Source organism: Biomphalaria glabrata, chromosome 1 (genome assembly GCF_947242115.1).
Source record: "Biomphalaria glabrata chromosome 1, xgBioGlab47.1, whole genome shotgun sequence".
NCBI classification, from domain to species: domain Eukaryota; kingdom Metazoa; phylum Mollusca; class Gastropoda; family Planorbidae; genus Biomphalaria; species Biomphalaria glabrata.
In genome coordinates, this window is record NC_074711.1 from 2,463,672 (window position 1) to 2,489,347 (window position 25,676).

At 35.5% G+C, this 25,676-nt stretch overlaps 2 protein-coding genes across 7 annotated transcripts in view; one reads left to right on the top strand and one right to left on the bottom strand.

Annotated features, from left to right (window-relative positions):
* Positions 1-19,461, bottom strand: part of LOC106063552 (endoplasmic reticulum-Golgi intermediate compartment protein 1-like) — a 59,645-nt gene extending 40,184 nt beyond the window's left edge. For 3 of the 6 annotated variants that reach the window (XM_056005675.1, XM_056005544.1, XM_056005473.1), the window contains exon 1: positions 19,272-19,461. Coding sequence is in view for 3 of the 6 variants with exons in the window: in XM_013220996.2 (XP_013076450.2) it covers positions 4,854-8,306 (3,453 nt within the window). In the remaining 3 variants the exon portion in view is untranslated. Of the gene's footprint in view, positions 1-4,069; positions 8,385-11,429; positions 13,883-19,271 lie in introns of those variants that run through there. The other 3 variants (XM_013220996.2, XM_013220997.2, XM_056005750.1) reach the window with 3 other exon arrangements.
* Positions 19,462-19,739: 278 nt separating this feature from the next.
* On the top strand, positions 19,740-25,407 carry LOC106062686 (gastrula zinc finger protein XlCGF58.1-like). Its single transcript, XM_056005943.1, has 2 exons — positions 19,740-19,993; positions 23,240-25,407. The coding sequence occupies exon 2, from the start codon at positions 23,277-23,279 to the stop codon at positions 25,299-25,301; it is 2,025 nt and encodes a 674-aa protein (XP_055861918.1). The 5' UTR covers positions 19,740-19,993; positions 23,240-23,276; the 3' UTR covers positions 25,302-25,407.
* The last annotated feature ends 269 nt before the right edge of the window (positions 25,408-25,676 follow it).

Below are 25,676 nucleotides of genomic sequence, written 5' to 3' on the forward strand. Positions count from 1 at the left end.
AGTTAGGAATGCTTTTTGTTTTATATTCACTTGCTTGTTCAAGTGGATTGATTATGGTATTCAGTTTGATATAACATGCAATCCAATCCCTATCTATTCCCATACTATTTGAGTCTACTCATTGGAGCATGTGTGTTTGTTTATGCAAATTCAGAATTGAAAATTATTATATTTTAGCCCAACCCTCCAATAAGATGGCAGGCTATGGGGGTGAGCAGACCCTGGACCACCCAGATCACATGTCAGACATCATATCACACAACCAGGCAGCCTTCCAAGCATCTCAAGTGCAACAACTTACACAGCAAACTCCTGTCAGGACTGAGTTCTGGTCAGCCTGGGTCTCCTGTTTACTGTAGAGGAGAAGGGGGGGCAATTCAGGTTGTTGACTTCAAAACTGTTATTGTTTTTGGGTTGTTTTTACTTGGTGAAATGTTTTTGTTGAAGATAATGTAACTCATAATAAGGCAGTGTGGTTTTGTTCCTAGTCCAGGACAGTTGGACTTTTGGATATAGATATAGTCTAAGTGTAGACTCTAATTATTTTTCTGTGTTGTCACTATTCAGTCTATGGAATATTAAGCTGGTATATTTTTAATCGATACTGGATATTTCAAATGTCTGAACTGATTCTGTATTATAGTGCAGATAATGTGATTAAACATGTTATATGTCTGTGAATTGGCATTCTGAATCTTATTTTGTCGTTGTATGTGTCGTCATGGTATTGCCCAGGACTTGGGTACATTTAGTATTACACATACGTATATTAGAGAGAAAATGAGTCTTGACAGACATCATATCACACAACCAGGCAGCCTTCCAGGCATCTCAAGTGCAACAACGTACACAGCAAACTCTCTAAAGATCTACACAACCACCTTTGTTGTGACATCTTGCAGTTCATTGTAAATGCAGTAAAAAAAACTAAATTCATCTTCAGCTAACTGAAATTTTAAACATGGACATCTAGGTAGTTTTCATTTGTTTACATCGGAGTCAAACAAATGTATGCGAAGGGATGTTATACATTTTAGTTTCCTTTCCTAAGACATAATGCCAGTTCAAGCTTTCTTCCAATCAGGGGGCAGTATTAACAGCCATTCCAACGGATTAGCCTTAGCTTCCTTATTGTTTCCATCTATAATTCATAAATTGCACAATAGATAACTACTGGGCTCTCTACCTATATCTATCAGCTAGAGGATACTCTCTGTTATTGGGGCTACACTAACATTTGAATAGGAAATTATTACAATTAGCTCTAGAGACAAAGTAAAGCTTGTTAAATGTTTGACATGTTTCGGATGTTCTTTCAGAGTTGAAGATAATTACTTCCTAGTCCAAACCTCCTGCATGACGACGGGGGATGGGAGCGGGCAGGGTTTGAACCCGGGACCATCAATAAATCTGAACGACAGTCCAGCGCGCAAACCGCGCGACCAAGCAGCCATCCAAAGCTGACCTGGGTGTGGATTCATCAAAACCATTTGACCAAACTTGCCATCATTTATCATTGGACCAGGACAGGGCCCCTAGTGTAATGTTAGCACTATCACTCTAAATAAACAAAGGGCATCAGGTAAACACCTATCCTAAGATCTAGACTAATGTCAAGAATATTTGTGGAAGGTGAATTTTAATTGAATAAATCAACAAAGAAACTCCTTGTTAGATTGTATCAAAGTATCATAGAAACTTATAAATGCAAAGAAATATTATGTAATAGCAAAAGTCTGCTATAATGTTGTAGATAAAATATTAGCTGTATTTGAATGTCTATTTATCTTGTCCTAAATAAAAATGTAAATATCACTTCTCTGTAAATCTGCTCATGCAGTCTATGTGTCTTGCATTATTATTATTACATATAATATATAGATAGCAGGGAGAAAAGCGAAATGTGTAGTCTGGTCTATTAATGTGTAAATAGCTGTTTATTTATAAAAACAAATCGTGTTTTCTAATTGGTGTTCATATATGTTAAGAATACATTCATTAAAATAAAAAACTTAGTAAAGCAGTTTTAGTCAGCTCTCCAGTTTCGATTTAAGTGACTGATAAACTGATTTCATATTGAGCAGCTTGTTCAAGTGAATTAATTATTCCAGTCGATACTTCTTCTTCTTCATCGTTCTCATTGTTATGTTGGAGTGTTCATATGACTAAACCAATACATGAGATGAACTGCGCAGTGGTTTCCAAATCAGGGAGCTCTCCATATAGTTTTCTTTCTATTGGGGTGATTTGGGGCCAATGTCTTATACGGGCCTCTTGGTAGAGAGAGCAGTTTTGGAGGACGTGGTCGGCATTTTCTGGTGATACTCCACATGGGCAGATTTCACTGGTTCCAATTTTGAGCTTCCGGAACATGTGTTGTCGCATTCTGTTGTGTCCGGTCCTGAGTCGAAAGATTAGACGTTGGTCTTGTCGGGATAGCTTATAGTAAGCATCATCTTTCTTGTGATTTGGATGGGAGCTCGTCCATTTCTCATTTATTTTATCTACAATTAATTTCTTCATTTCTTCTGGATAGAGTGCAGAGTTTACTTGTCGATACAATATGAACTCCAATCCGAACTATTTGTGTCCAGTCAATTGAGCGTGCGTCAGCCTTATTTTACATATTCTGGACATACCTTCAGAATTAAAAAATAATTCCACACTTGCCCAAACGTTTCGCAGTAGGGCAGGGGATAGTGGGTTGGAACCCAGCACCATCAAGCTCACAGCCAGACCTCATACATCTCAACCAGACACCCATCAAAGCGTCTCAAGTGCAACAACTTACAAAGCACACATCTCTTAAGAGCTACACAGCCACCCTTAAATTAACAATGAGCAGTCAATTGTAATACATTTAATAAAAAAAAAACTATATTCTCTGAAATTGTAAATCTGGATGTTAATGTTATACATAGTTTAAATTTTGTTTTTCTTACACCAGAGTAAAAAAAAAAAAAATTTAGGTTAAAGGGAAAAGATGATGCACTTTTAAGATTTGTTTTCCAAACATGATGCCAGTTCACGCTTTCTTAACCCATTGCCATTTTATCCATAACCATAACCCACTACCACTAGATTCTTACAATGAACTTTCAGAGTGCAGCATAACCAGCCATTCAAATGGAGTAGTCTTGGTTACCTTTTGTTTCCATATATATTCCTTTTGCAGTCAAATAAGACAACACAATTTTTTTTTTGCTTTAATTTATAATTGCCATATATATAATTAATGGGCTAGATCTATTAGCTAAGACTACTCTCTGTAATTGGTGCTCAGCAATAAACTGTCTATAGTATAATTTGAATATAAAATAATTAAATTTATCTCTATAAAAAAAGTAAAGCTGGCTACTTTGATGAAACTTGCAATAATTAACAATACTTCAATCTAGACATAGCACCTGGGTTATGATAGGCTTTCAATCCACATCCTTATAGCACCACATAAAATCTTGGTACTATCCAATTCACATCCTTATAGCACCACATAAATTCTTGGTACTATCCAATCCACATCCTTACAGCACCACATAAATTCTTGGTACTATCCAATCCACATCCTTATAGCACCACATAAATTCTTGGTACTATCCAATCCACATCCTTATAGCACCACATAAATTCTAGGTACTATCCAATCCACATCCTTATAGCACCACATAAATTCTTGGTACTATCCAATCCACATCCTTATAGCACCACATAAATTCTTGGTACTATCCAATCCACATCTTTATAGCACCACATAAATTCTTGGCACTATCTTGGACAATTAATAAAATTCTGCAACAAATACTGATTATATCAGCAAAAAAGGGCAGCAAAGATTACGATTACTGAGATAACTGTCCTCATTTAATTTTTGCAAAAAGGCTTTAGTGTTTTATCATCAGGCTCACATCTGCAACACTTTAAGTTTTAATATCACTGCCTGGAATGGCAATCTGAACATATAAAAAAAAATCCTAAATGCTTCTGGTAAGGTCATTGGCAAAAATACTAACCCCATTTGGGCCGCTGTTTGAGAAAAACATTCATAAGAAAGTAAAAAAAAAAAGGACTTTAGAAATAAAAAATCACCTTAAGGTCAGGATTTTACCATCACAAAAGAGATACAAGACACCGATAGCAAAGACAAACAGACACAAACACTCTTTTGTTCCCCTGGAAATCAAATCATTAAATACAATGCAACTTTATTTATATAAACAATTCCCATGTACATTATGAGTGAGTCGGATGTGAATGTATATTTTGGTTTTCTTTAGTTACCATGTTTTGTTTGGTGTAATGCACAAACTGTAAGACAAATTTCCTTATGGATAAATAAAGATTATTATTATTATTATCATCTAGACTTGTGTCAAGCAAAGAGCACACATATTAAGGGAGAATTATATTTGATAAATTAATAAACTGCTTGATAATTCAATTGTAATTTTGAATAATAAAAAGAGAACAAAGAAAACAAACAACAAAACATTTATTTTAATATACATCAGATATTTACATTATTTATGACCCATACAAGAGACATTTTGATTTCATTCTCTATATAGTAATAAAAGACATGAACACAGAATGTGTAGATTTATATACAACAGATATTTTCATTTTTATCTACAACATTTAGCTTGAGATATACATAAAACTCATATTTATTCATATTTTTTCATAAACAATATTTTAGCTGAGTTTTGCTACTACATAGAATGGATAGTGTAAATAAGTTGCTATCATACTATGTTACATAATGTAGATAAAACATTTTGCAGGTCTACGATGGGTGACACATCACCTAAACATCAGCTTCACTCTTCATTTATCTATTAACCATGGGATCAGTGTTACTGACGTGTGACCTTGTTGGATTGTTCTCCTTCTACTTCCTTTTTTTCTCGCTCTTTCTTCCTTTTCTTTTTCTCGATCTTTCTAAGTTCTTTAAAAAGTCTTCTATGTCTCTTTTCTTCTCTTTTCTCTTCGTTATCTCTTAACGTCTTAGCCAGTCCCTTTTTTTCTAGTTCATCTCTTTCTGTCAATTTTCGTTTTAAGGCAAGTCTGAGCTCTTCCCCACTGGGTAAGGTTGCGGTTGTTACATGGCTGCTCTTTTCTATTTGCCCCTTTTCTACCAATGTAGGCACTATTAAGATGCTATCCTGGTCCTGTGCTGCTTTAGGTAACTTTGGAGTGCCATCCCCTGTTGCTTCAGATGAACAAGCTTGTTTTAACCAAAGATTTTCATTGCTTATTATCTTGCTTGGATTGAAAGGGAAAATCCCAGCTGCTCTGAAGCTGTCTGAGGCTATCTCTGGTGTTGCCACTTTGTTCCATACAGACTTCAGGACTCCAGCAAAAGATTCCAGTTTAACACCTTTGCCAGTGTTTGCAACATGTTGCTTGAGAGCATCAGACCAAGCTGGTTTAAAAGTGCTAAGAAATGTCTGGTTCAGTGGCTGTATAATGTCACTAGCATGAGGCAGGAGACAGTACAGGATGATGTTGTTCTGGGAACAGATGGGGGAGATTTCCAAAAAGGATGTATGGCTGATGTGATCATCCACAAGCAGTAGGATAGGTTTGGGAAGTTGCTTTGTAGATGGAATAAAAATATGTTTTAGCCAGGAGAAGAAAAAGGCAGATGTGATCAATCCATTATCCGACAATTGAAGGAGTGCCTCTGGGAAGTGTTCAAGTAAGTTATGTGTGGGAGTGTCTTTGCAGGGATATATTAATAAAGGGGGGATGTACTGCCCAGCCGCATTACAACAAGCCAACACAGTGACCTGGGCTTTGTTACTGGTTTGGAATTCGTAAACATTTTTACTTCCCTCGCAAGCCTTAACATTGTTACTTTTTGTGTCAAAGTCAAAGCCCATCTCATCAGCATTGAAAACTCTGTTGGGGCTGGATAAGATGCTGGGATCAATAGAATTGATTGTCTCTCGGAATTTATTGAACCATAATTCCACTGCAGACGGTGAAACAAGGGGCCTTTTAGTTACAACGGACATGGGTGTTGCAAGTGAGAGCTCTGGATGCCTTGTGACAAATCCAATCAACCATTCTCTGGTTGGTAGCTCTATCTCATCTTGACTTCCAGAATTACTATTTCGGGCAGCAATGATGGCCCGTGCAGTCTCCCGCACCTCCTCATTACTTTTTCTAAAGCCACATTTGAAAAGCTCATTAAGCCATTTGACCAGCCTGTTCTCTTCCCCCTGAGTTAACAGCGATCTTCTAGGAACAAGAGGTTGCTTTCCTGTCAGTTTGTCATGGAGGGTGGTTAAAGGTATTTTGTGAAGTTTGGCTGCTTTTCTTATTGACAATCCCTTAGTTTTGACATCCTCTATAGCGGCCTTCAAAACTTCAATATCATGAAAAGTGTGCGTCTTTTTCTTCTCCTTTTCTTCTTTTTCTGACAATTTTTCTTTTGATGCATGTCGTCCATTCAGTGTGCTGGGTAAGGTCGGGGTTGTTTCAGGGCTCAAGTTTTCTTCTAGCTCATTTTCCTCCAGTGTCGGCACTATGAAAATGGTATCATGGTGTTGTGCGGCTTTATGGGATGGATCTTCTGGAACTTTAAAAGCTTGTGCGATGGCATGAGTTAAGGCTTTAAATTGTTGAAATTTTTCTTCGCGTAGGGAATCAGGAAATATTTGGTTTCCAGAGTGAGCCAGTCTAGAAAAAAACATGGACAACTCTGTTTTAGTCATCTCCTCAAAAATGAAATAAGAATGTTCTTTCAGCGCATCTATTTGTTCATCACTATACGACCCAGGGGCTGAGATAGGGCTTGGGGATGCCGTTACCTCAGGTGAAGCTAGGGATGTAGAGCCGTCAAGTGAGAATATGTATGTAGAGGTTAATTGAGATGTTGCGTTATATGCAGAGGTCTCGCAAGTAGCTTCAAATTTAAATGGTAAGCAGGGTGTAGAAAACTCAGTTGGGTCAGGAAATGTAATCGACTCAGGAGGAAAAGGAGTTGTAGAGGACTGTTGCAGTTCAGGAGATGCAGACTCGTGTGCTTCTGAAGAAGTGAAGGCTTCACTTGGAACTTGAAATGTACAAGGGGACTTGGGAATGTCATCCTCTGCTTTAGATGAGTAAGCTTGTTTTAACCAACGCTTTTTAGACTTTATTACTTTGCTTGGATTTAAAGGGAAAATCCCAGCTGCTTTGAAGCTGTCTGAGGCTATCTCTGGTGTTGTCACTTTGTTCCATACAGACTTCAGGACCCCAGCAAAAGATTCCAGGTTAACACCTTTGCCAGTGTTTGCAACATGTTGCCTGAGAGCATCAGACCAAGCTGGTTTAAAAGTGCTAAGAAATGCCTGGTTCAGTGGCTGTATTATGTCACTAGCATGAGGCAGGAGACAGTACAGGATGATGTTGTTCTGGGAACAGATGGGGGAGATTTCCAAAAAGGAAGTATGGCTGATATGTGCATCTACAAGAAGTAGGATAGGTTTGGGTAGGTGGTTTGTAGAAGGAATAAAGATATGCTTTAGCCAGTAAGAAAAAAATGCAGATGTGATCAATCCATTATCTGATAATTGGAGGAAGGCCTCTGGGAAGTTTTCTAGAAGGCTGTGTCTGGGAGTGTCTTTGAAGGGATATATTAATAAAGGGGGGATGTACTGCCCAGCTGCATTGCAACAAGTTAGCACAGTGACCTGGGCTTGGGCGATGCATGCGTTATAGTATGAATGTTTACTTCCCTTGCAAGCCTTAACATTGTTACTTTTCATGTCAAAGTCAAAGCCCATCTCGTCAGCATTGAAAATTCTGCTGGGGCTGGAAAAAATGGTGAGATCAATAGAAGTGATTGTTGCTTGGAATTTCTTGAACCATAATTCCACTGCAGAAGGTGAAATAATTTCTTTTTTTCTTCGAAGGTCTATGGTGGTTATTGATGGCAGTTCGGGATGTCTACTGTAAAATCCATTTAACCATTGTCTGGTTGGTAGCTCAACCTGTTCTTGACTTTCAGAACTATTGTCTCGGGCAGCAATGATGGCCCTTGCAGTCTCCCGAATCTCCTCATTACTTTTTCTAAAACCACATTTAAATAGCTCTAAAAGCCATTTGACCAGCCTTTTCTCTTCACCAATAGTTAAAAGGGACCTGTTAGGAACAATAGGTCGCTTTCCGGTCAGTTTGTCATGCAGGGTAGTCAAAGGAATGTTGTGAAATTTGGCTGCCTTTCTCATTGAGAACCCCTTGATTTTGACATCGTCCATAGCAGCCTTTAAAACTTCGGGATCATGAACAATGCGTTTTCTAGATTTCTTTGAAGACATGGTAGACTTGGACCAATACAGATTGCCAGATTATTATAATGATCTCGATGGCTCTTATTGGATACGACGTTGAATTATCTAAAGTTAGAACAAAAAATATATTTAAGATTATCCATACCTTAATCTATTCTAAATTACTTATCTCCCTACTTTCTATCAGGTTTTAAAATCTACTATATTCTTTAAATTCTATCTAGATCTAGATCTATAGAAGCTTTCTAAATATTTAAATGTCTACATTAGACATAAAAAGCCCAGATTATTTTAAAAACCATTAAATTGAAATGTGTAAAATCAACCAATAACCTTTATTTTTTTTAAGCATAAACAGGTTATTATACACTAGGCAATGACCAAAGTGCTTTACTTTCTCTGGAGTTAAAAAGAATGTACATACCTGCTGACTTAATCTGCAAGTAGAACTTAGTCGTCAAAGTAAAAATGAATTATCATTGTACCGGTAATATCACGAATGTCAGTTTACAGTAGTTAAGCAGAAAAAAATAAACGAAAAGATGAATGGATCATATTATATGATGAATTTTTCAAAATATTTGACTAAGTACTAGTGTAAAATATCATAAATCTATACTGTTTATTGACAATTTATCTTGATTTCTATTGAGTTCAGAGTTAAAGATTTATATCGAAGAATGTCAGTCTAGATTCCGACAAATGGCTGTAAAAATATTGTATTATTTCATGGGCCATCACTTCTTGAACATAAAGTAAAAAGCTGCGCATACATTGGTCAAGGGCAATCCACTAAATAAAAAAAATCCATCTCAAAGGAATTCATTTAAAGCAATAAGATGAGGTGTTCACGGGACACTATACTCAGCCAGGCAGTAGTTCAGTTTGTTTTGTAAACCCTAGCTAGTTCAAGTTGATGAATTATTCAGTTTGATTTTCTTCTTATCTAATACAGACGTTACTTCAAAAAAGAAGATGATTACGTCCTACGCGTCAAGCAATCCAATGCCTATTTCTATAATCTTTGCTTGTGTCTACTCATTTGAGTGTGTGTGTGTTTTGTAAAAATTTTTTTTTTTTTACATGTTACGGAAGTTCCTTCAGAACTGAGAGTAATTACATCCTTGCTCAAACCTCCCCGAGGAATCGTGGGGCATGGTGGGAGCTTGGTAGATTTGGAAACCAGGACCATTCAGGCAGCCAGACTTCACACGACAGGCAGACATACAAGCTTCTTAAGTGCAACAGCACAAAGTCCACTTCTCTAAACAGCTACACAGCCACCCTCGTAGTGACATCTTGCAGTCAGACAATCCTAATGTATTAATTGAAACCAAATGCATTGTGAACTCTTTGAACTTCTAAACCTGGATGTAATCATTTTCTTTTTTTGAAGTAACGTCTGTATAATATAATAAAGTTGATGTTTCACTTTGTTGCTTTTTTCTTACACGAGTCAAAAAAATTTTTAAAAATTACTTTTGTTTTCAAAACATAATGCTCGTTTTCTTAGCCCTATCGGCTTTTCATTTTGACCTGTCACCATTGATATAGCCCCTATTTCCAAATTCATAAGGTGCATTGGTCTGACCACATACCAGATGCTGAAATCCTACAGCTGTCAAACATGAACAGATCAATGCCACATAAAAAGGTCCCAATTTCGATGGGCGGAACATGTAGTCTGCACGCCAGACAATCGCCTTCCCAAAAACTTTTTGTACTGGGAGATGTGTGCAGGACAGCACCCCCAGGGGGTCAATACAAGCACTATAAAGACATCCTTAAGAGATCCTTCACTAAAACTAATTTGTGCTGCAATATGCAGAAATTCCAACACTGAATCTAAGATGCATGAAATTGATTTAATCTTGCACTTTTAGAAAACCAACCATTACATATTCATGACATTGAGCATCTCTCATTGGTGGCATGTCTTTCACTTTTGTCTTTTGTTAACTGCTCTTATGACATAATCTAGTGATTTGTACGAATGTTCACCAAAATTTTTTTTTAACTACATGATTTTCAAAAATAATGCAATGTACCAAAACATTTGGTGTAGTTTGTTCAAGCTATTTTTAAAAAGCCTTTGTAACTTTCTACCATTGCCAGAGCATTAGTGGAATTGGCCGAGGGTATACCTTCTGCATTTAAAAATCTTTTCAGTTGAGTAGACAATGTTTCCCTCTCTGTATTGGTTTCCAAACATTTAGCAAATAAATTCTTGGCAATATATTTCTTCTACACATATGACATAAAGATAAGCAAAAAGTAACGCTGCATTTCCTAGAGACTCGTCATCTGTATGGAAAATTCAGATGCATTTAAGCAATCAGCATTAAGAATTTTCTAGACAATGAGCCTTTTGGTCAATCTTTGTACAGTATAAAGCTCAGTGGAATTCTTTTTACTATGATTTGTACAGCCTATTGGACTTGTTAATAAATTTTAAAAAATGTTATGGGAACATGCAGTCCAATGTCGTCTTATTTCAATACAGGGTTTAGAGATACAGAATTGAAACCAGCATCACACTTCCCAGTGTTATTATTCTATACCAAACTTTGTGCGGACATTTGTTCAGAAACTGCCAAATTAATTTTAATTAACCACATACCACTTTAGGAATCACTGATCTAGAGAGATCAGGTTAACTCCTAGCATTGTATCTAGATCTGTGTAAAGCAAAATATTTAGCGTAATATCTAGATCTATGCTCAGGTACTGCCAAATTAATTTTAACCACATACCACTTTAGGAATCACTGATCTAGAGAGATCAGGTTAACTCCTAGCATTGTATCTAGATCTGTGTAAAGCAAAATATTTAGCGTAATATCTAGATCTATGCTCAGGTACTGCCAAATTAATTTTAACCACAGATCATTTTAGGAATCACTGATCTAGAGCGATCAGGTTTACTCCTAGCATAGTATCTAGAACTGTGTAAAACAAAATACCTAGCATAGTATCTATATCTGTGTAAAACAAAATACCTAGCATGATATCTGGATCTAAGTAAAGCAAAGTTACTGTCAGTGAAGGTGAATTTTAACTGATCAAGTCAACAAAAAAAAACAACACTTATTTATTAGTATTTAAACAACAAAAAAAAAGAATATAAGCAAACAAAAAAATAGAACCCATGGTTTGTTTATATATAAAGCATATATTTACAAATGTATAACCCATAAAACAGATATTAAATGTCAAAAAATAATGAGAGATTTATGTACAACTTAAGTGTTTTTTGTCTACATTTGCTAGATTATTCAGATCAGATTTGTTTAGTAGCGCATCCTTCAAAACATCCACTTTACTCTCCATATCTCTCTGAACTATTAGATCAGAGCCACAGTTTTTATCTTGCGGCGATGTGGCCCTCTTCAATTGTTTCCGTTTGGCTTTCTTTCTCGCTCGCTCTGCCTTTCTTTTCTTTTTCTCCATCTTTCTAAGTTCTTTTAACAGTCTTCTGTCTTCCTTTTCCGCTCTTCTCTGTTTCTTCTCTCCCGGCTTGTTAGCAAGCCGCTTTTTATCCATTTCTTCTTTTTCTGGCGATTTTCGTTTTGAGGCAAGTCTGAGCTCTTCACCATTGACACTGCTGGGTAAGGTTGGGGTTGTTACAGGGCTCCTGCTTTCTCCTTTCCCCTTTTCTTTCAATGTGGGCACTTTGAAAATGCTCTCTTGAGTTAGTGTGGTTTTAGGTAGTGGATCTTCTGAATCTTTACAGGCCTGAATAATTGCGTGAGTCAAAGATAGAAAATGTTTAAATTTCTCTTCATGGTAGGGATTAGAGAATATCTGAGTTTGGGGATTGGTGAGTCTAGAAAAAAACATGGACAGTTCAGCTTTTGTCATCTCCTCAAAAATAAAATAAGAATGCTCTTTCAGTGCATCTATTTGCTGAACATTGATTGTCATAGGGGTAGAGATAGGGTTCTCCAAGGAGGCTTCAGAAGTGAAGGAATCAGGTGAGACTAGGGATGTAGAGTCATCGAGAGATAATTTAGAGGCAAAGTGAGATGTTGAGGTCTCAGCTAGAGCTAAGGATGCAGAGATCTCACATGAGTCTTCCAATTTTAATGGTAAGCAGTCTGTGGTGGATTCGGGTGGGACTGGAGACGTAGAGGACTCTAGTGAGATAGAAGATGTAGAGGTCTCTGGTGGGACAGTAGGTGTAGAGGTCTCTGGTGGTACAGTAGGTGTAGAGGACTCTTGCAGTACAGGAGATGTAGACTCCTGTGCTTCTGAAAAAGTGAAGGCTTCACTTGGAGCTTGAAATAGAGATGTACAAGGAGACTTTGGAATGTCATCTTCTGTTGCTTCAGATGAGTAAGCTTGTTTTAACCAAAGATTTTTATTGTTTATTATCTTGCTTGGATTTAAAGGGAAAATCCCAGCTGCTTTGAAACTGTCTGCGGCTATCTCTGGTGTTGTCACTTTGTTCCATACAGACTTCAGGACTCCAGCAAAAGATTCCAGTTTAACACCTTTGCCAGTGTTTGCAACATGTTGCTTGAGAGCATCAGACCAAGCTGGTTTAAAAATGCTAAGAAATGCCTGGTTCAGTGGCTGTATAATGTCACTAGCATGAGGCAGGAGGCAGTGCAGGATGATGTTGTTCTGGGAACAGATGGGGGAGATTTCCAAAAAGGAAGTATGACTGGTATGTGCATCAACAAGAAGTATGATAGGTTTGGGAAGGTGGTTTGTTGATGGAATAAAAATATGTTTTAACCAGGAGAAGAAAAAGGCAGATGTGATCCATCCATTATCTGACAATTGAAGGAGTGCCTCTGGGAAGTTTTCAAGTAAATTATGTGTGGGAGTTTCTTTGCAGGGATATATTAATAAAGGGGGGATGTACTGCCCCACTGCATTACAACAAGCTAGTACAGTGACCTGGGTTTGGGTATCGGATTTGATTTTGTAAACATTTTTACTTCCCTTGCAAGCCTTAACATTGTTACTTTTTGTGTCAAACTGAAAGCCCATCTCATCAGCATTGAAAATTCTGTTGGGGCTGGACAAGATGCTGGGATCAATAGAATTGATTGTTTCTTGGAGTTTCTTGAACCATAATTCCACTGAAGACGGTGAAATAGTCTCCATTTTTCTTTGAAGGTCCATGATGGTTATTCGTGGAATTTCCGGATGCCTTGCGTAAAATCCATGCAACCATTGTCTGGTTGGTAGCTGTATCTGTTCTTGACTTTCAGAATTAATTTTTCGGGCAGCAATGATGGCCCTTGCAGTCTCCCGCACCTCCTCATTACTTTTTCTAAAGCCACATTTAAATAGCTCTATAACCCATAGGACCAGCTTGTTCTCTTCTTCCTTGGTCAACAGGGACCTATTAGGAACAAGCGGTTGCCTTCCTGACACTTTGTCATTCAGGGTGGACGAAGGTATGTTGTGAATTTTTGCTGCCTGTCTTATTGATATTCCATTGACTTTGATGTCATGTATAGCAGCTTTCACAACCTCCAGGTCATGAACAATGCGCTTGCATTTCTTTGACATAGTCGATGATTGGAAATCTAGTCGTCGAGGTGATTACACTGATCTTAACAGCTCTGAGTGAAAAGAGTAATGAAAAATCTAGAGAAAAGAAATTTTAAAACATTATCCACACAGTAATCGACTCTAGATCTACATCTCTTAAATTTCATGTAATACACATTTTATAATCTATTTTCTTTATAATCTATTTTCTTTATAATCTATCTAGATCTAGATCTCAGGATGTCTGTAGTAGATTTAAAAATGCAGATTTCGTTAAATTCTAGCTCATGCTTAAACATTTTTTAAACTGATTATAAGCAAAAATTAAAAAAACACCCTTCCCCTTTACTTTAAATTAATAAACATCATAGACCATGAAAAGGGTGATTTAGAAGATATACAGAATAAAAAAATAATAATTAGTCATGACTTAGATTAGTATTATGGTGTTTGTTCCCTGGGTAGTTAAAAAAATTTTTTTTTACATACCTGTTAACTTTATCAGCAATATCAACTTAATCATCAGGCGAAAAAACGAAATAACATTGTATCGGTAATATCAAAACAATGAAGAGTGTGTGCAGAACAAATATAGAAGATCTCAAAAAAAAAAAAAATCCAAGTAAAGAAGTGGGAATGAAATTCAATGGTATATTTACTAAATACCAGTGTCAAATTTCATTCATAAACATAGTACATTAGGGATTAAATTCTAATTTCTATAAGTCTAGAGATAAAAAGTTGCATTTGTTTCATAAGCATAGTACATTAGCGATTAAATCCTGATTTCTATAAGTCTTGAGATAAAAAACTGCATTTGTTTCATAAGCATAGTACATTAGCGATTATATCCTGATTTCTATTAGCGATTATATCCTGATTTCTATAAGTCCAGAGAAAAAAAGTTGCATTTGTTGCAAGCCTTCTAAAGCATACAGATTTTTATATGTAAAAAATGGTTTCTAAAAAAAAAAAACATACGCCTACACTTATTCAGCTCAAGAATATCAGATTGAACATAAATGTAGAGTTTAAGCTGGAAACACTTGACTAGCTGTAAAACACATCTAAAGAAATCTATATCTACATATATAGTCAGATACAGTTGTGATCTAAGTTAGTGAAACCCATTTAGTCCTAGTCACTGGCTTACTAAAGTGGATTAATTATTCAGTTCCTCATAAGCAATCAATACCATTTGTGTCTACTAATTGGAACTTGTATATGTTACAAACAATTGATGACAAAACTCTGAACTCATAAAGCACACCTCTCTCTACCAGCCAACACAGCCACACGTTTAGCAACAACTTGCAGAAAAACAATATGGGGGTCACATCCATTACAATGATGATAAAGTTAGAAGAAGAGTAAAAATGTTTCTTTTTTATTTTTCAGCGCAGTAATCAAAAGCTTTCCAAATTCATTTCGACAGTAGCACCATGTCAACAACAGAAAACGTATAACCCTAAGTTAACAGAGGGAACATTTTTATCCAAAAAACAAAACAACAAATACAAATCTTATTTTTTGCTAGGCAGTTAATGATTGGCTAGTGCATATCAAGATAAAGGTCTCATTTTCTCTTATATAGTAGACAATCGGCATTAGCATAGGTCTATTATATTATATTATTATATTTTGCGTTTGATAATAAAATGTCATGTATATTCTATGGTTTTTTTTTACAAAGCTTAACTGTCACGTACACTGTATCAGCCAAGGTCTGCCGGCAAGGTCAATTACCTCGGGAAAAACCAGCCTTGTATTACTTTCAGTTTCGAAATGAACTTCATTGGTTTCAAAATATTAATTATTATGTTGGGCTGCATTTATTGGTTGGTCTTGCAAGAGAAGGTTGTTGATCACGTGATGACGCTCTAAAGCCCGGATGAAGCGTGTAGCTCCCAGTCAGTCTTGTACGGAAGGTGTTAGTGTAAAGATGTACTAAAGTCGGTTGTAAATATTTGTAGAGATAGGATCTAACTTGTATGTAGTTAAGAATATATATTTTATTCGTATCAAGACTCAGATATATTATTGAATAGATCAGTTATTCAAGTACATTTAACTATTGTAACTATTTGTGTATAGTGTTTTCAAGTTATTAATTAAAGTAATTGTTTTTGAACGAAGAGAAGTTTCTTCATTGAATTTAGATCGTACTTAGATCATATTTGTCAAGTTGTAACTCCTAGACCTAGATGATCCTCTTATCAATTGGCAACATTCTATATGATCGTATCATCAACATAGATCTGTCTACTTCTATATGATCATCTTATCGAAAGATCATTTCAAGATCCTCGGCAATCACGGTCATTGATGGTGCAATATAGTTCAAGTCTGATCGTGACAGTAGCATCATCTTAGATTGTGACATCAACACCATTGATGATCGTGACATTAACTAACTCTATCTGGTTTAAAGTTTGTACATGTTATTTCTCCCACACCCAATATCGGATCAAGCTGAAATTTTGCAAAATTATTTCTGGTACCTGATAAAACAAGAATCAATAAAACAGTTAACCAAGTAGTTAATTAACTATTGGTAATTAATTATTTTGTTTGGTATCGAACAACGAAAAGAAATTGCACTTGACAGATGTGGTGGTATAAGTTGATTTAGTCCCGTCGAGGAGGCTTGAGCCCTGAGTTGTATAATTCAAGTTGTACCACGTTTTTATGCATTTGAAAAGTGAACATGGTAAAATTCATCCAGATACCACATTCCCTATTCGTTTAGACAAAGTGATAGGATCATAGCGCATTGAGAATGCTAAAAGCATTGTAAAAATATCTTTAATCACACAGATTTATTGCTGTTAGTCTATATCTATTACAAATTTAATTACATGACTGATCCAAACTAATTGATACAATTACACTTCGTATAAGCTTTGTATCCTTTTTTTTATTAAAAAAAAGCATTTTTAATGGGTTTTTTTGTGTTTGTTTATAATAATTGAGTTCAATCAAATGAGTAACAACAACATTTTCACAAATTTTCCAATTATTTCAAAAGTAAATTTATTGACAGCAAAAAAATATTTTTTTTTTAAATCTATGTTCGTACAACAATTAGTTTGACGATGTGATAAACGTGTTGTCATGCTCATTTTATACAATGTAGATTTTTCTAAGTGTATTGAAAGTTTCATCAGACTGCCTCGCCCAAGTTATGTGTCCTTAATAAGCTTTAACACTACTGATAAAAAGGCTAGTCTTTGAGTATGAAGATTATGAAGGAGTGCAGTATTTTATGAGGCTAAGCACACCTAGAAGTGACCTACATATTTTATCAAATCACACACAGACAAAACCATTGAGTTATCTTTTCACCTTCGACGACGCTTGTAGCTTTCTTCAGCTGTCTCGTTCACCCCATTCAGAAAGCATTGCCATAACACTATGGTTATATCTAGATCTAGATAGAATTACCTTTAACCTTTAATTCATAGATTATAGATCTTCTAAGAATGGAATCTAAAAGACTACTTACTAATTCTTAAAACTAATAAATCTAAGATCTAGACCTAGTGCCTAATTCAATATATTATATATATATATATATATTATATATGCCCACCTAAAAATTTATTTTTAAGATCTAGATCTAGACTAGATTAAGAATTCTACTCTACAACATGATATATATTATATTTCAATAATAATATAACTATGATCACTGAATATTGATCATCATTCAGCCTGATAATGTCTGTGGAATAAATGTGATGTACTGGGATATACTAGATCTAACCAAACAAGTCTGGTAAGTTTAGATCTAGATAGAAACTAGACAAGATCTAAAACTAGTTTCTTTATTATTCTAGTATAATAGATTATCTAGTTAAAAATCTAGAAATAGACATTTTTAAAAATTACATTTCAGATGTTTCTTCAGATATGAAGACAATTACATCCTAGCCCCAACCTCAAGAGAACAGTGGGTGATGGTGGCTTCCCTGTGGCAAACCTGGGACCGCTGTGACCATTGAACAACAGTCCAGTGTACATAGACAAATTTGACATAGAATGATAGATCTAGTCCTCTACCACATGACCAGGCAGCTAACTGAATCATGTAACATTGTCAAATAGTTCTTAAATGTGTTTGTTAGATCTAGAATCTAGATCTCTATGAGTCTAGATTCAAGGTCTATTTTTCTAGATCTAGTGTCTAAATAAAATCTAGAAAAATCTAAATCTAGCTTTACCAAGTTTATTTTATGACATAGATCTAGATAGTGTAGTTAAAGTCTTGTATGTCTAAATTGACTAGACTAGTATTAGATCTATATAAAGTCTAGTAGTAATAATATTAGAATCTAGATTATATATATATAATAGATCTAGACTATCACTAAAGAAGACTATAGATTAAGTATAAAGTATAGATCATCCACTCTAGGTCTATCTAGATTGTCTATATAGAGTCTAGAATTAATCTAGATATCTAGTCTAGATCTTCTTATAAATAATGTGAATGTCTCATCATTATTATAGGATCTAGAGTAAAGTGCGAAGTTCAAGCAGCCCCGATTTGTCAAGAGGTTCGAACAGTTCACTTTTTATTGCTAAAACTTTTTTATTTGAATGTTTACCAAATTACTACTATATTGCTACTGCTCATGCACCTTTTTTCTTTACTTAAGACACATACTATTTCCTTTTCCTTGTAAAGGCTAAGTTCATGGTGAGGTCAAACTCAAGAGGTGTGGAATTATTCTTTTTTACTACCCGGTAGTGAAGGAAATGGGTAATGAGCTTAAGGCTGATTGCTCATCAGCTTAAAGAGACTATTTGAAGTTGTGGAGGGTGGGAAAAGGTGCAATGGATGATGTTCTTGCACTGGAGTAAAAAGAAAATGACTTTATAGTGAAAATTAAATATTAAAACATGTTTTTAGATATATTTTCTTTGATCTGTTCGAACCTTCCATCAACCCATTCGAACTTACTAACTGGGGAAAAATCCGCTTAGCGATACCTACCCTACACCTCTTTGAACTCGTATTTAATTTTAACTAAGCCTAGTGATACATTAAATCCAATCTATTTTTATAGAAAAAAGGACGAGGAATTCAGAGATACCATCAGTTTTTTCATGGGTTAGACCGTTACGGTGCTATAAATATCCAAACTTGAAAATTGCTGCCAGAGGGCTTAATGCGCTTGAACTTCGCACTTTACTCTATTTTATTATAGTTTATAGACTCTACAACCTACAACACTTTCAACAGCCTTGTAGCCTTGTTGAACAGCCAGCCCATGGCCATACCATAGGCTTACTATTTGTACTAATATAGTAGATCTAAGTATTACTTTACACTGTGAGTAGTGTGACTGTGAGTGTGACTCTAGCGACTGTCACAGTGCTGAGGCTGAGTGTACTGTAACTGTACTGTAAGTAATTATTATAGTTATAGATCTAGTAACACTAACAGTAAACATCTATCATATAGAATATCTAGATTTACCTTCGTATATCAAATTGCATGCTCAGTGTTGGGTAGTTTAAGGCTTGAATGAATATCAAAAAATCTAGATTTAGATCTAGATCTTAGAAGAATTATCGTAAAGGCCAGGCGTTTCTTGTAAACGTAGATCACATAGACTTTAGGGAACGAGTTGTATGTATTTAGATCTAAATCAATATTTTGTGCTGCAAAAAATACAGAAAACTATTTTAAATAACGTCAACTATTTCACAGAACAAACTTTAAAATTAATAGGATTTTTAAAAATATAGATCTGAATTTAGATTTATACCTTAATTAAAGATATAATTTTGCATCTTTAATGTAATTTATATCTATTGATTTTCATATTTGTTAAAATAAATCATATCAACAAATTTAAGACATTTAAACAAAAGTCTATATAGATCTAGTCGCTATGTAGATCAAGAATAAATCTCAATCTTTTTTGGTAGTCAAAAAGATAATGTCAGTACTGAATATTGATAATTGAAAAAACAAAAATCAGATCTAAGGGAGGCAAAAAATACAAACGAATAAAATATAAATGAAATCGACATCTCTTCTAGATAAATCTCTAGATCTAGATCTACTCTAGAGTCTAGATCTAAAATGATTAAATCTAGAATTAGATGTTCCTAGTTCGGTGTTGAAAATAAGATAATCTGTAGATGATACTAGTCACTAGGCTGCCTACTGACTAGACTCTAGGGACTCTAGATGTAGGTAGTAGATTCATCTAAGATTGTCTACATTATCATTATGACATCGATGATCGTTGTCTACAACTACATCTATGATTATGAATTCTATGACTAGATTTATGTAGTCTAGATCTATATAAATATAGTATAATAGTGACTAGTCACTAGATCTAGATCTAGTATTCTAGTTTACTTTGGACACTTTAGTAGTTATGGCAATAGATCTAAATCTAACATAAAAATGTCTAAATCAGTAAATCTAGGGCCAGGGAATTCTGCTCTAATAGTCTAGGAGTTAGGAGTCTAGGTAAGACTCTGAGCCTGGTAATACTATACTAAACTAAAAACTGTAATAATAAATGGCTCTAAATCTAAATCAACACTGACAACACAGATAACAGTAAACAAAGGTGTACCTCAAGGAACAGTCTTAGGAGTTAGGTCCACTACTATTTTTAATTTACATTTTTATATAAATGATTTATCAAATTGCATTACCTCAGGAACAAAAGTCAGATTATTTGCAGACGATTGCATAATATATAGAACAATAAAAAAACACAAGACACCTACAGATATTTTACAAAGAGAATTCTAAGATGAATTACAGAAATGGGAATTAAATTGGAGCATGTCTTTCCACCCAGAAAAATGTCAGTAACAAAAATACTAAAACAAATTAATTCCACTTATTTTATTCATGGCAAACCAGTAACACAGACTAAAAATGCAAAATACCTAGGTGTTGAAAAACTGTCATGGAATCCACATATTGATGAAACTATAAAAAAATCAAACAAAGAATTAGGTTTTATTAAAAGAAATTTCTATAAATCAAATAAGAACATAAAACTAAAATGTTATTTAACCTTGGTTTGGCCAATAATAGAATAAGCATCCTCCGTTTGGAACCCCTCAACTCAAGAAAACATTAAGAAACTGAAACTGAAACAGACACAAAATAGAGCAGTGAGATTCATAACAAACGAATATTCACATTTAACCAGAGTAACACCTTTAGTAAAATCACTAAATTTAGAAAGCCTTCAGGACAGAAGACTCAAAAGAAAAAAAGAAATTATACAATAAAACATTGAACCATAATCTTCAAATACAAAAACAAAATTTAATAAAATACTCCAAAATACACAAAGATAAAGGCACATTCCTCGTCCCATATACTAGGACAAATTTGTACAAATACACCTTCTTCCCTAGTGCTATTAGAGCATGGAATGGGTTGCCTGAGCTAGCCAGAAAAAACAGTGACTTGGCAGAATTTAAGTCATTGGTTAATATGCATGACTAAATGCATGATGCATAGGACATTGTAATCATCTTCTTTTTTGAAGTAACGTCTGTATTATATAAGATAAGAAGATAACAAGCGAGGATGTTTTTGAGAAATGACAGGAGGTGATAATGCAGTACAATTTATCTTTGGTAAAGCTATCTAGTCTAACAAGGTATGGTGCACCAACCATGAAATGAAATGGTTTTGATGCAAAGTTACTTGCAAAAATAAGAGAGGCTGATGATAATTTTTAATTTGCTCATTTTCAGTGCATCATTCACCAAGAAACATTCTGCTCACAACAATTACAATTTCAACATGTCATAAGACCGTTTTCAATCGCTTCTCAATTTTATTCGTGCCCGTGGTTTTAATGCTCGCCAATTTTTTATGTTTCTGGACATGAATTTGATTGTGTTCCCTACAACACAGAAGTCCGCTGGTTCTCATGACATATAATATTGAAGACATTGTTTGCACTGTGTGAGGAAATCGTATTGCTTCTGAACATGAAAGTTGAACCTGTTAAACATTTCCATACTGACTAATGGGTTCTGGATTTGGCATTAGCAGTTGATCCCACTGGTCACCTGCAAGACTTGAATTTGAAACTTCAAAGTAAAGACAAAATTGTCACAACTGCGTGTAATCATGTGAAATGCTTTCAAGCAAAATTAGGACTGTGAATAAACCAAATATATATATGAAGTAAAAAGGTTAAATACCGTTGCGACATTTGGTGAATGTCTTACACCTAGAATCATTAGTAGATGCTTTCAATGACCGTTTTCGTGACTTCGTTACATAAGAGCAAGAATTTTCGTGTTTTGTATCTCCATTCTCATTTGATTCTGAAAATGCTGCTGGAAATGTGCAACTAGAGCTGGTAGAATAGCAGTCAGATTCTTAGTTGAAATCAAAGTACATTGAAATGGCTGTGCCAAAATTGTACAGTTATTGTTGAATTGTGGAAATTTGCAGCCAGAATTCTAGCTATGTTTGCAAGCACATATCTCTGTGAGCAGTTCTTTTACATAATAAAAACTACAAAAATACCTCACCGTTCGAGATTATTTGATCGAAATTTGTCATCTGTGATGAAAGCGTCAGTGGCAAACAAATTTCAACCTGACATTAATAAAATGGTATCCCAAAAAAGATGTCAAGCATTAGGACAAAGAAAATAATGCGTAATCAAAGTATTTTTTAATTAGCCAATAGTACTACAAATTTAACTAAGGGACAGGTGTATGCCATTAATTATTGTATTCTATTGCATTATTCCTAATTTACATAAAACTAGTAGGCTGTTTTGCAACTGATTTTTTGGGCTGCGGCCCCTCAGGTCATAGTAAGTTTGTTATGTGGCCCATACACCTTAATGAGTTTGACATGCCTGTACTACTGAGTACTATAACTATACAGATACTAATACTAGAATACTAATAGACTAGTTACTAGACTAGTGGCACTTAGTAGTGTAGTGGAGGAAAATCGAGTCTAGAATTAATTATTTATCTAGATTGAATGATTGAACTACTAACCTAAGAGACATAGAGATATTCTAATTACTACTTTCTATAGATCTAGATCTATATTTGTGGCAAATGTAATAAACTAGACTCTTCAGTACTTGATCACAGAGATGTTTATTTACAATGAATAAAAGTTCTAATAATAATCTTTTTAATGCGTAATTATTATGTCAACACAGGTCACGCACGGACTGGTGTAAATCCATGAAATGAAACATGCACTGAGTATCCTGATATGTTCTAGTTTCATGATAAATAACGTCATTTATAAAATGTTGTAAATGCACACTGTTAAATTCCTCATAGTCAGACTTACTACTTTATAATCCAGTGACGTAACTATTTGGTACAGACTTTTATTCTCAGTCTAAAATAACACACATTAATTTTCAAAAATAAAGCTCTGAATTGACACATTATTATTTTATTCAACAGATTTTAAAGTTGGCAGTCTTCCCTAGAAACTGAAAACATGGCCGAAGGAGGCAGTGATTGTTTTCAATATAAATTTCAAGTTGAAGAAGCAACAGAGGGAACAGACGGAGAGGTAATTATTATCTACAACAATGGTGAGGAAATCACACCGGAGATCCTGGCTAAAACACTGGAGGAGCTCTCCACTCATTTAAGTTTACAAAGAATGGCCACCCAAAATCAAAATCCTGTGATTACAACTGAAACTGATTCTGACGTTTGTCTTCCCATTGATGATATACACTTGAACATACAGCTTGATTCTAGCATGCTGGATATCCCTGTAATAAAAGTTGAGCTTCCAAGAGCTCCCGAAGAGATGGTGGAAGGGAGTTTATCACAAGAGAATGCTAATCCTGAGATGCTTGTAGATCTTACAAGCCATCAAAAAGACAGCAAAAGTGTAATAAATGTGGACACTATACAGATAATAAAAGATGAAAGTAATCAAGAAATTTATCCTAAATCAGATGCACCTCTTGATGCAAGTGCACCTGATAAGACTATTTTAACATTACCCATAATTCCTACAGAAGAATTCCCTATGAAAGAGGAAATGATGTCAGATGAAGAAGAAGAAATTTTGAGTAGTTACCCCTGTGACAAATGTGCCTTTATTTCTCAAACGGAAAGAGACTACCAAAGGCACCAGAAGCAAGAGCATAAAGAAAGAAATCCTTTTATTTGCAGGTACTGTAACAAAGCTTTTCAACTGGAACTGAGTCTTTCCATTCATAAGCTGGGGCATAGCCAGAAAATGTGCAGCGTCGGCTCAAATGACATTTACAAAGTGCTGAAATATTTTACTTGCCCCCTGTGCGAGTTCCAGTATCAAAGAAAAAGGCAGCTTAACACTCACATGAAAACCCAGCATGATAGCAAGACTTACCTTTTATGTTGTAAATGTTATTATTCTTGCTTAACGGCAGATGAGCTGGCACAGCATCTCTCATCGTCAGCTCATGATGAAGAGGGTCGTACAAACTGTCCCTTGTGTGGCACGGCAACTAAGGACATTAGGCAACATTTGCGAAGAACTCACAATGAAGACAGGCCATTCTTGTGCACGCAGTGTGGCTTCAAGGCCAAGACGGCCACCCATTTAAACAATCACATGGTGATACACGATCCAGTCAAGCGTGTCCAATGCGACCTTTGTTCATACAAATGTCGCACAAAGGACCAGCTAAAGAAGCACCTTGTTAAACATTCCTCTGAGAAAGAATTTAAATGTAACCTCTGCCCTTTCGCATGCAAAACAGGCATGAGCTTGAAGCGGCATATGCATATACACGAGACGCCTAATAAATATGTGTGCAACATATGTGAGTATACAACCCATGACAAGCTTATCTTGCGTAAACACAAAGCCCAGGAACACATACTCAAGGCGTCCTATAAATGCAGGCAGTGTGACTGCCAGTTCGATAGAGTGGTTGAACTAAAGAAACATGCACTTGCAGAGCACAAGAGTGAGAGAACTCAGTTCTGCTCCTATTGTGATTTCGCTGGCCTGACCCCAGCAGAGCTGAGGACTCACATGCAGACCCATTTCGGAAAGTTCTCCTACACCTGCAATGTATGCGGCTACATGTGCCGACTCAAGACATCATATCAAAGACACATTGAAAGACACAGTAAGGTTAAAAAGTTCATGTGCACCATCTGCAGCTACGCCAGTGTCGAGAAATATGACCTTCAAAAGCATTATGTGCACCGCCATTCGGAGGACAAGCCCCTCTCTTGCCCTTACTGCCCTTACCGCTGCAAATTTAAGCCCAGACTTAACAACCACATTTCTTACGTTCACACTGATATTAAACCATTCTTTTGCAAACTTTGTCCCTACACTGGCAAATCGGCAGAGAATTTGAAAAAGCACATGGCCAACCATGGCGTGGTTCTCAAAACTTTGCGGTGTGTTCTTTGCGACTATGCCACCGCAGAGAAAGCAAAACTGAAAAGACATATGAAAGTTCATGTCAAGAAGGCCGTTTTTCAGTGTCGCAAAGTGGCATTTTAATTAGCAGCATTTATGAAATTGTTTTGTTAAAACTTTTCCTGTATAATGATTTCAGGTTTTTCATTGCAGACAAGTTTTAGTAATATTAAAGAGCTCTACTGATACATTACAGTTACACACAGCCTTATACAATTTTATTTAATTAACACTAATATTTTGTTCATAAAAGACATGCATATTTCAAGCAAAATATCTTTATAAGTTGTTGATATAACATACCTGAAAATAATTCTAAAGTGTAATTTTTAGTTGGGCTTTAATGACACTATAGAACACTCAGTAAATTCTGATCCTTGGGGTGGGTGAGGGGGACTGGGCGGTTTCAGTGCTGAGATGTTTTACAAGTCAAATCTTGAATAAAATATTGACAACCTC

Excerpts from the sequence above, each read along its gene's own strand:
- LOC106062686 (XM_056005943.1), top strand. The coding sequence starts at position 23,277 with ATGGCCGAAGGAGGCAGTGATTGTTTTCAATATAAATTTCAAGTTGAA.